Here is a 10767-nt window from a genome sequence, read left to right as displayed (position 1 = left end):
CACATGTAGCAAAATGCAGTTTGTTTTTTATTACAAATCTGCTACTGTTACATGATTTAAAAAATCTGATACATTTTCTTAAAAAAAAACAAACAAAAAAAAACCAAGGTACACAGAGAAGAAACTGCACAGTGGCCAGAAATCACCTTTGAGTGATGTTATATATCGTTAATACACTGAATGCATTTAAGCACCATGACATGTTTTCATTTTTTGGAGTGTTTAAAAACTGTTGGAGAAACATGCACGACATAAACTACTGTAAAAATCCTGAAAAGGCCACATTTAATACTTCATGTGTTCTGGTTTTGGCCCTTATCACATGAACTAGCTAAAATATATATATATCCTGTATATAAAAAACAAAGTAAAAACAAGTGTATGTATACCGCCTTTCCAGCAGTGTTACTGCATAGAAACTTTAGGTGTAAGGCACTGTTTTAACCTTGAGGGTCCAGCTGCAGTCGAGTTCCTGCAGATCTCTTTAGCTCTGGATAATGAAGAGAGCAGGAGTGGTTGGGGTGGGGGCTTGGCCATGCGGGGTGGGTTGGGCTGGGGTGTGCTGAGGGTGAGGGTTTAAGAGCTTTAGAACCGAGCCCGAATGCGCTCCAGAGGGTCAGTGTCCCACATTTTGGCGTCCCAGGCCTGGAACCAGCCGGTGAAGGTTGGCGGCTCGGCGCCCTGCTTGATGGTGACGACAGGAGTTCCGTGCCGGCCAGAGGGATCAGAGTCCACATACTCTTTGGCTAAAAGGAAAAACAGGAATGTTGTCACTCAGTATCCTGTGGGATTTATCTACTAACAGTCCCAACAAGAAAATGTTTGCTTAAGATACCATTAGGTCGTATTTTCATATCTTTTTTTAGTTTAGATGGTGATAAAAGGGAAGTGCTTTTAGATGAGCTCAACTACAGAAATATCAGCTAGGCCTAGGGGTATGAGAAAAGATCAAGTATCACAATACTATAAAACTGTGGATGTGCAAACAGAGGCAATTATTCACCAATTTTAGCCGATCCAGTTCTCTCCACTTCATTAGCCTCATTGCCAATCCAGAGGAAGATCTGTAGAAAGGTAAAAAAAAAAGTCAGCTCCAGAATGCCTGACTTGGTTTGGAATCTAAAAATATAATTTGTTATAAACTTCAGATGAAACATTTCATGTTAACAAAATGAGCTGTTTGAACACAACAGACTCCTTGAAGTAACAATTAATTCCTTTTCGTCAGTTTTCAATGTACTGGGTAGCCATTATACCAATTCATAAAAAGTCAACAAAAAGGATGATGCCCCTACCCGTGAGAATATTACAAAATGCAATGCCGGGTGTTACATAGTGCAATGCCAGAGACTCCATTCTCCATATCATAAGTCAGGGTAGCATCATAATGACTGTGAAGTCGCTATTAAGGTAAAATAACTACAGTGCTGCTTTAACGTCTTGGCCCTAGCACACAAGGACACAAACCCACCTGCTCCCAGGTATCCAGGAGCATCACGTCATCAGTGGCCAAATCTGACTGATTGAAATCTCCAGGGACCTCCTCAGCCTGAGAAAGGAAACGATGTGAAGAGGATATGAATAGAAATAACAAACAGTCACAAATTGTGAAAGTGAAATGGTGGAGAAGGTCTAGAGCTTGGAGAGAATGTTTGCCATGGCTGCTATCATTAGAAACCAAAAGGGCAAGTACATAGCTCCATCATTTTCCAACTCACAATGAGGCGTCCTGTTTTGTTGGAGCAGCCAAAGAGGCGTGGGGGCTTCACTGTCTTCTGAAGAGACCGAGAGTTCTGATAGGCGCTCTTCCCACCCAAGGCAGACCAGAATGCAGCTGAAAAGGGATGATAACAATGACACTAATTATAATAGCATTTTTAGTTTTTCTCTTCAGCAAACAGACACGCAGCTGTGCATCTAAAAAGTGTCTGAATCAGTGGAGTTCCTCCATTAATATTGCTATCATATTGTCAGTAGTATTTAATAATTTGATTGAGAGTGGTATAATCGGAAGACACTTAACATAACACCAACGTCACATCAATTTAACAACAATTTAACAAGATGTGTAACATCTGTGCTATTTTTGCTATTTCATTTCAACTACATTTTTGGTATGATTTACATATTTCTACATTTGCCTGACAAATGTTTAAAACAACAGAGGCTGCCACATGCTCTGTTCTGGTGGGTTATTTTATAAACGGCCTGATCTTCGGATCAGGGTCTCTCGGGAGCCACTCACCAGGCTCCTTGCCCTCTGCCACCTCAGTTGCACTTCCTCCCAGGAAGCTGGTGACATGTTTGGCCGCGGCCATCTCCTCCTCTGTGGCGCCCACGCCCCTCCACAGGAACATGGAGTCGGGCGTCTTCAGCACAAACACATCGTTGGTGTTCAGGAAGGCAGCAGAGGGCTCCACCTGCACACGGATAAAAGGGTTCAGGCAAAGAGGGAGAAAGAAAGAGAGAGAGAGAGATAGAGAGAGAGAGAGAGGGAGAGAGAGAGATGACATGACATATTTAGTCCTATTCTTATCTTTTGTCTACACACACAAAGGCTGTGAGTTAAATTTAACAGCATTGAGTCGTAAGAAAAAAGCTGTTTCTTTCCTACAGCGATGCTAAGTGGGAGACAATGTCAAAGTAAACGTCCAGAAATAACACAAACATTTGGAAAAATTCAAAGATTTCAGAGAGAAGAAGAAGCATCTGACTATGTATCTAAGATCATATGAGAAGCATTTCATGGTGAAACATCTGAGAGCTAAATGTAATTCTATCCAGATGATCCCCACTGATAGTTGATATCTGTGGCCTGCACAGTAGAGCATTAGTCCTGATGGTGATGTCCAGATGTGGAGGGTGGGAAGGATTTGGGTGAGACTCACCTCCACTGCACGGGTGGCACGGGTGGTGCCCTGGCGGATGTGGAAGAGGCGGGTGCTCCCAGCACGGCTCTGCCCCCCCTTACGGGAGGTCCCGCCCAGGTGGATGATCATTGGCTTGCCTTTGAACAGGCTCATCAGGTGGGCGGGCTCTTGGCCCTGAGTGACACGCACCTGTGAAAGGTCACAGCAGAGTTAAAACTTGAACATTTCATCATTAAACTTCATAAGCTTCTTATGTCCAGTTGAAAGCCTTTTATGTCTAATGACACTGACCTGGACAGGAGCCCCGCCCATTGAGTCATCCAGTTTAACGGTCAGGAAGGCAGAGGCAGCCAACTCATCCTGAGTGCACTTCAGGCCTTGCCTAAAAGCACAAGAAGCAAATGAAAATCGTACAAACCCCAACCCCAAACCACTGAGGATGGTTGAAACAGCATTCATTCAGTTGGTGATTTGCAATTTGGTTAGCTAACCTATATCAGTCATAAGGAAAATGTTGCATTCTAATCACAGTGCCCTCTGTTGGTCTGGATGAACACTGACCAAGTGTAGATGATGTGCTGGTCGCGCCCTCCCGTGCGGTACGAGTAGAGGATCAGATAGCAGTCTCCTCCAAAGAACTGGCCATAGCTGGATGGGTCCACGGGAGTCTTCTCCCCTCCCTCCACGCGCCAGATCTGAGGGAGAACCAACAGCAACTCTATACATGAGACTGCATTTATTCATTTAGAAATGTGGGGGTGGGGGTGGGCCTGTTTGATTTTTGTGATTTGAGATGTGTGGTTTAATCTTATATGGACATCATCCAAAAGAGGTGATATCATTAATTAAAATGATTAGCTGCTGTTTAATTTCCACAACAGACAATTTTAGCTAAAGTAATAAACAGTCAACCGTACAAGCTGCCTGGGAAACGGAACTCATGGCCATGGTGTTAACACCTTCCTGTACCAGTAAAGCAACAGAAACAGAAGTGCATGAAGCAACAGGAATAGAAGTGTGTTGTTGCAAATCTGTCCTGTGGTCATTTTTACCTGGACTTTCCCAGAGCCATCATCCACCATGCCATGCTGGGCTGCCATGGCTTTGTTGGAGTGGAGAGAGGAGGTGTCGAAGGGGATCTGCTGGACGCGGGCAATGCGCCCAATGGTGTAGGCCTGGCTAGGGCCAGTGGTCTGGTTCTTGTCCTTCCAGTTGGAGAAGAACTGCTTGAAAAGGGTGGTCTCTCCACCAGCCGGCATCACTTGGATCTATACACATAACCCGGAGGAGAATAGATCAAGTCTCAGAGACAAGACTCAGGACCAACCACTGTTGAATCCCAGTACAAGCACAGTGAAATCATGTATGATCTCAAAACAGATATTTCATTGGAATAATGTTGGTGAAAATGAGAAGCTAAATAAGGTTTAGCGGTGTGTTGTACCTGGGTGTTCTTGGAGTAGTTCTTCTCTTTGATGAACTGCTCAGCAGCCTTCATGGCAGCCTTCCTCTCAGCAGTGCTAGCAGTTGGTCCTATGAAGGGGGATTCAAGAGTTTATTCCATTTAATTTCGTTCAGTTCAATTCTGCACTGTCATGTCCACTTGCAGACAGTTGGAATATGTCTTTGAGTTTGTAAGAGAGGGGAAAAACATACAAACACAATACTCAGTTGTCCATCTGGCTAATATAAAAAGCGAGCTGATTCTCATATAAAGCACTTGCAACAACAGTTTAACACAGTTTGTTCTGACATTAGCTGAAATAGTGTAAGTCCAGAGTTTTTAAATCAGTGTCTTGTCTCTTCCCTACCTTTCCATAGAAAGATCTTGCTGTCCACACCGTTGTCCAGAATGTAGCACTCGCTGGGTGAGAGCATTTCCTGTTTGAAGGGGCTGGCCTGGGCCACCAGAGAGGTCTTCATGGAACCTGCAGCATCGGAGATCTACAGCACAGAGAAGGTGTTTCAGAGACACTTTATTTTCCTGAGGAGGTGACTAACAGATTCACTGTATAATGGTAGATATAGAGTATAATTATTCATTGTACGAACTATACACAACAGCAAGTACATGTCCATAAATAGTGGGCACAAAAAAGTGCACATCCATGCCATTTATACCTTCTTCATATATACTGTAGACATATACAACTGCATTCACACATCAATACATATTCTGAAGTACTCCCTAAACAGTATGGCATCCATGTTAGAAAGAAAGTGCACAGTCATACCATGTAGAGAACACCCTTGTTGTTGGCTCTGTCAACATTCTCATCGTCAGGAGTTCCTGCTGGGATAGCAGGCTTGGGCCCGAGTGCCTAAAAATAAACACAAGGATTTCCCATGAAAGGAGCCTGATGATCGGCTATGATGAGACACGCTGTTCCTCTCAAATCAGAGAGGATGGCTTGGACTTAGACGGCAGGTTTTGTCCTCTCTAACTATTTAGCTCTAACTCGCTTGTTCATCTCTAAGCAGTGCAAAGCCAGGAGTCTGTAATCATGCAAGCTGTTGAGACATTAACAAAATGCATCTACTTTATGCCAAAGCCTGAAGAAGAATTCAAGCTGAAACACAGTGCATATCCAGGGGCTTTCATAATTCTGTGACTATTGAGAACACCTATCAGATTATAATTTCTCTGAGACTTCATGGCTTTGGTCTCTCCTTTTTGTTGTGCTGTACTACCATTTGGCATCTACAGCGTCTTAAACTTTTACAAAGTTTTAGCACAATTTCCTAGTCTATATATATAGAGAGAGAGACCGACTATGAAATCTGCAATGTGCTTTGGTGCCATTTCCTGTTCTGCACCAACCACATCTCCACGCACGCTTACATCAATGATGGGCTGCGGCTCGTCTCCTTCCTCTACCATCTGAAGCTTGGCACGTCCATTCCGCTCGTTGTCACGAATGTCGATTGCCACTTGGGAGGCCTTCAGACGCTCAAAGCGGTTGCACTCGCTGCCACACCACTGGTAGATATCCTGTGGGTTAAAAGTGTTAAAGATACCACCAGTAACCCTGAAATCATTCACAATATAGCCACAAGGCTAGCTGATAGTTGCAGTCACAGCCCCAACCCTATGGTTTTAGTGGTAAAGCACATAACCTGACTAAATAGACATCATTAACAATTTGCCCATTAAAGTTAACAGTTTAATTTACAAAAGCACTGACATGTATAAATACAAGTGCTTGTCTTCTCTCTGATCAGCCCCATAATCCTGGTATAACCATATAAGTAGAAAACATTACAGTTGACATTCCAATTTCCAGCAATGTAAACATAAGAGAATATAAAATATTTACAAGACGTCATCTGTAGCAAATGCAAGAATGGATCATGCATGCTTTCCACTCCTGTCATTGTGTCTGTATACCTTGCCCAGGTCGATGATGAAGCAGTCTCCGCGGTTAAAGCTGGGCCAGGCCATGTCGACCTCTGCTGCCCTGATGGCCCGACGGCCTTTGATGTGCAGCAGGCGTTTCACGTTCATGTCGTTGGTCACCACATGCTGGAAGCCAGACGCCACCCCACCTTTCTGTGCGAGGGTAGGCGAAGGGGAGCAACAGTGCAGACAGATGTGAGGGTCAAAGCTAAGCTCAAGGACACAACATGCAACTCAATCATTATAAAGGAATGCCTGTTGACTTACTCTACATTACTGATGTAGATCTATAAACATAAAGAAATGTAGTGTGTGTCTTGTCACCACATTCATAACAGAATGTTCTATTAGTAGGTAGGTGTGCTTCCTGTGTCCTGACCTGACAACATTACTGTGGTTAGCAGCTCTGTAACAGACACTCTCTCTCTCTCTCTCTCTCTCTCTCTCTCTCTCTCTCTCTCTCTCTCTCTCTCTCTCTCTCATACACATAGATACACACACACTCAAGCACAAACACGAGAGCGCTCAAGGTTAGCAGTGTCTCCTCTCAGGAGATTACTTTACTCCTAGTGTGTTCATGTGACTTTTCCCCAGTTCTGCACAAAGCACATAATGGAAAGATGGCGCTGACTCTAGTCCAATAAATGAAAAAAAAATGGCTTTGTCAGGCAGGGAAAACAGGAAACCAGAAGCCCATTCACCAGTATAAGCTACAGTACCTGCCTCACTCCACTGCTTTCCTGCTCACTTGCCAAATGTATATCTAATTAGCGGAGAGAAATGCAACACAGATGTGCTCAACCTCAACTACGCCACCAGTTCAAACTCACCATGGTAACACCGCCTATGGGGAGTTTGAGAAGAACAGGAGGGCACACTTCACATACAAATAGATCTAACAAGAAGACCCTTTTGAAATGTTCTTGAAATAGTCTACTGGGTGAAGGCCTCAATGTCAAGGCTTTAATTATGTTGCCTTCATGATGAGCTGTACAAGCTTGCAAAAACAAACCAGATTCAAAGAAATCTATTAATTTTTCGTATTTTCATGGCACCTGGACCTGACAAAAACAGAGTAGGCAATTGATTGTTTTCTGCACTGATAATTTATCAAATGCTTGACACTTTGCATCTCTGGTATTTTTACTGTGAGTTACACCTCAGCCTATCTCTAATGAAATTTAACCACTTCCTCATTCTTCTTCTTTCATTTCCTTAAATAGCCTAACACCCTTCAAATAACCATTTCTTAAGTATATCTTTATTCTTTCAAAAATGGTCCACCATGTACTCCTTCCAGTGAAAAACACTGGATCTCCATGTATATATGAATTGCTACGCATTTGAGTTACACAAAAGACAAACTTTGGGTTTTAGTTAGCGTGGTTAAATCAATAAGTCTTTACATTGACTATTATGAATAACCACTTTTGAAAAATATGTTACTGTGACAACTGAGTACTATGTTTCTAACCTTGTATTTGATCCCAGACTTAAAATAGCCCATGAAGGTGAGAGACTCATTGTTCTGGACCTCCCGGAACTGAACTGGGCCACCTCCCAGGGAGTCATCCAGCTGAGTGGCAAAGATGGCAGCAGCACCACTCTCATCCTGGGAGCACTCATTACCTAGGGCACCAACATCAAACATCAACACAAGACCTGAGAGTTTGTGTGCATGTACGCGTGTGTGTGTGTGTGTGTGTGTGTGTGTGTGTGTGTGTGTGTGTGTGTGTGTGTGTGTGTGTGTGTGTGTGTGTGCGTGTTGGGGGTAAATTTGTGTAGTGTGTCAACATGTTAACCAAAGGGCCCCTTTGGTTAACATGTATATGTTGACACACTACACAAATTTACCCCCAACACGCACACACACACACAAACACACACACACACACACACACACGAAACATCCGAAACAGTTGCTAAAGGAAGTAGAACAGTGTCTGTGTGATAGAGGGTTCAAGAAAAGCAAGTGAACTAGTTTCCAAACAGGAACTTGTGGTCAAGATTATGATGGGAAACAGAGCCTTCATCTCTTCCTGCAGAGAATGCCTTGTCTGCCCTCAACTAGGCAAAATGGGGGCAGGCAAGTAGAGTGCAGACTCACCCATCCACATGTGGATGTAGTAGGAGGGGGCGGAGGTGGTGTAGAGGAGGATGTAGGCATCTCCAGTGTAGAAGTTTCCATAGAGCTGCTTTGGCACGGGCTTCAGGTCCATCTTCTCCACCCGCCACACCTGCAAACCGGGCTCCTTCCCGGCTGTCTGGAACTCTTTGTGGAAAACCATGGTGCTTCAACGTGCTAGACAGGGACAGAGGGGGAAAATGCTGAATCGTCGTACATCACGGATTATAAAAGGACAGCATTCGTACGGCCAGCAGATTGATTAGACTTTGGAAACCCATCCCTAGTCTCCTAGCCTCCTAAATCGTTGTTTCTATTTTTATCGTGGCTTTTCCCATGTGGTGGAGCAAAGGTAAATGTTCAATTGCTATGAAAACCTAGCCTACATGCCATAAAGGGACAAAGGCCATTTAGCTTGAAATCAACAGATTACTCTATATCCGCAACCTGTCTAATAAGACAATGTCCTAGTTACCATAACTTTGTAAAAGCAATTATCTGACCTTGTTTATGTTGTTTTTCTTCCCTCAGGCTGTCAACCCTTTGGAGTGAACACACTCTCACAATGAAATACAACGCCCAGAAGGGCCAGGTGCACAGGTGCTTATTTACTCTCAAAACATACACTGTGCATGGCTGATACAATAGTAGAACAAACTCCACATTCAACTTAATGTCACCAGCCCGCAATTAAGTAAGTATTCATAAAAACTGAGCTTGATCTTTTTGTTGTCATGTAGACAATATGGTTCACAGAATTGTATTTTGGTTGTATTTGCAAATGCCCTGTGCAATTTAGTTGTATTTACTCAAGGTAAACAACCATTCTCAGTGACATAAAGGGTGGGTCAACAAAAGTGGGTGTGTGTATGGTTTTCTCAAAAGAGCTTTCCCAGTGGCACAGACACAGATGGTCCCTTGCTCTCTAACATTTTTTCTGTCAGTTTCAAGACAGGACAGAACCTAAAATGTTTTTCAAACGAAGCAACATGCAATAACATTTAACACATGTAAACATTTGTGGGTTTAGAGTAAATTGGAACATTGCAGGCAAAGAATGCCACCTCTTCCCAATGCCATACTTCATTTGTGGACAAGTCAGTAACCTTCATCGGTTTCCATGTGAAACCATTTACCCCAACGTTCGTGCGTGTCTGGCGTGCATCTTTGAAAGTCGCTTCAAAAGTTCGTGGTCTGACTATGACTCATCTGCGAGTCCTTACATGCATGTAAAAAAAAAAAAAACTACAAGGGACTTTTTATCCTGTTGATTTTCCGGGCATACCTTTTTTCTGAGTTCAGTGCTACAATTTAGTCAAACTCGTAGCCTATTATTAAGAATTATTTTTCGTAAACAGATGCATTTAAGAACGAGTGGTAAGTAGACCGGTAACATTATAGGCTACGACTAGGTTTCGTATAGCCTCGATAAAATAGCCTACTGATATGAGGGACTGAACAAATCAGTTGCCAAAAGACACAGCCTATATAACACATACAATCAGTAAAGTAGACTACTAAAAAAATGAGTTCCCTACTCACGGGTTTAGAAAGTGTGCAGAGCGACTCTTCGCTGAGCTTTGCAAAGGGAAAAATGCTACAACTGTTACATAATACGGCAACAATGCCAATGCCATAAAAAAAACCTCTTGGTGCAAAGCGCAACTGGTAGTCTATGCAGCACAATCCAAGTTTCTTTGCGAGTGTAGCAGGCTACGATGAGACAAGATTTTCCAAATCTTGCTGCAAATAAATTGCAGAATTTTATAAGTAAAAGTTGTCGTATAAAATAAACGTTAGGCTTTATATGGGACCAGACAAAACCGATCAAACCTAAGGTCTTTTCATTGACATGTAAGCTAACACATGCAGCTTGTCGGTATCAACTGTGATGTTATGTATTACCTGTTAGTTTGTTTTGTGAAGGGTTGCTGGATCCGTCTCTCGGTCTGATGTGGGCAGATGTTGTGGGGCGCTGCTGCTGCTGTGTAGTCCAGAGTCTGCACCAAAACATTGTACGCTCTTCCGATTTATACAGTTAGGCGCTGTCAGGGGAGAGGCTTGTCACTGGCCAATGGCACGCCATTCTACACAGAACGACTTAACTTCTGCATGCTGCCGAAACTTTGTGCGTAACACACCCTTCGCACAGCATCACAGCAGTCTTTCTTTGTCTTTATTGTGAAGTCTCTCTCTCATCCACATGCATTCATGTGGCCACTCTGTCATCAGAGGTGTCAAAAGTTCCAGTAATGAACTGCGGTGGACACTAACTATGTAGCCTCCAGGGGCGCAACTACCCATTTTTGAGGGGTATGCAACAACAATATTGCCCCCCCCCCCCCACAAAAAAAAAAAAAAAACACACACAAACT

At 43.3% G+C, this 10767-nt stretch overlaps 1 protein-coding gene across 1 annotated transcript; it reads right to left on the bottom strand.

Moving 5' to 3' along the window:
* Positions 1-6: 6 nt before the first annotated feature.
* Positions 7-10408, bottom strand: scinla (scinderin like a). Its single transcript, XM_076277945.1, has 17 exons — positions 10298-10408; positions 8375-8569; positions 7742-7896; positions 6259-6420; positions 5713-5862; positions 5105-5191; positions 4682-4814; positions 4315-4403; positions 3923-4138; positions 3432-3565; positions 3162-3252; positions 2889-3059; positions 2246-2420; positions 1719-1834; positions 1472-1549; positions 1004-1064; positions 7-746 (listed from the first exon to the last, which is right to left on the bottom strand). Exons 2-17 carry the CDS (start codon positions 8553-8555, stop codon positions 586-588), a joined length of 2160 nt encoding a protein of 719 aa, XP_076134060.1. The 5' UTR covers positions 8556-8569; positions 10298-10408; the 3' UTR covers positions 7-585.
* Positions 10409-10767: the final 359 nt, after the last annotated feature.

The sequence above is a fragment of the Alosa pseudoharengus genome, unplaced genomic scaffold (genome assembly GCF_046254945.1).
Source record: "Alosa pseudoharengus isolate Yale_2024_CS ecotype anadromous, Long Island Sound unplaced genomic scaffold, YU_APseudo_1.1 YU_APseudo_1.1_scf_11, whole genome shotgun sequence".
NCBI classification, from domain to species: Eukaryota; Metazoa; Chordata; class Actinopteri; order Clupeiformes; family Clupeidae; genus Alosa; species Alosa pseudoharengus.
Note: the sequence above shows the minus strand (reverse complement) of the source record. Positions and strands in the feature narration are given on the sequence as shown.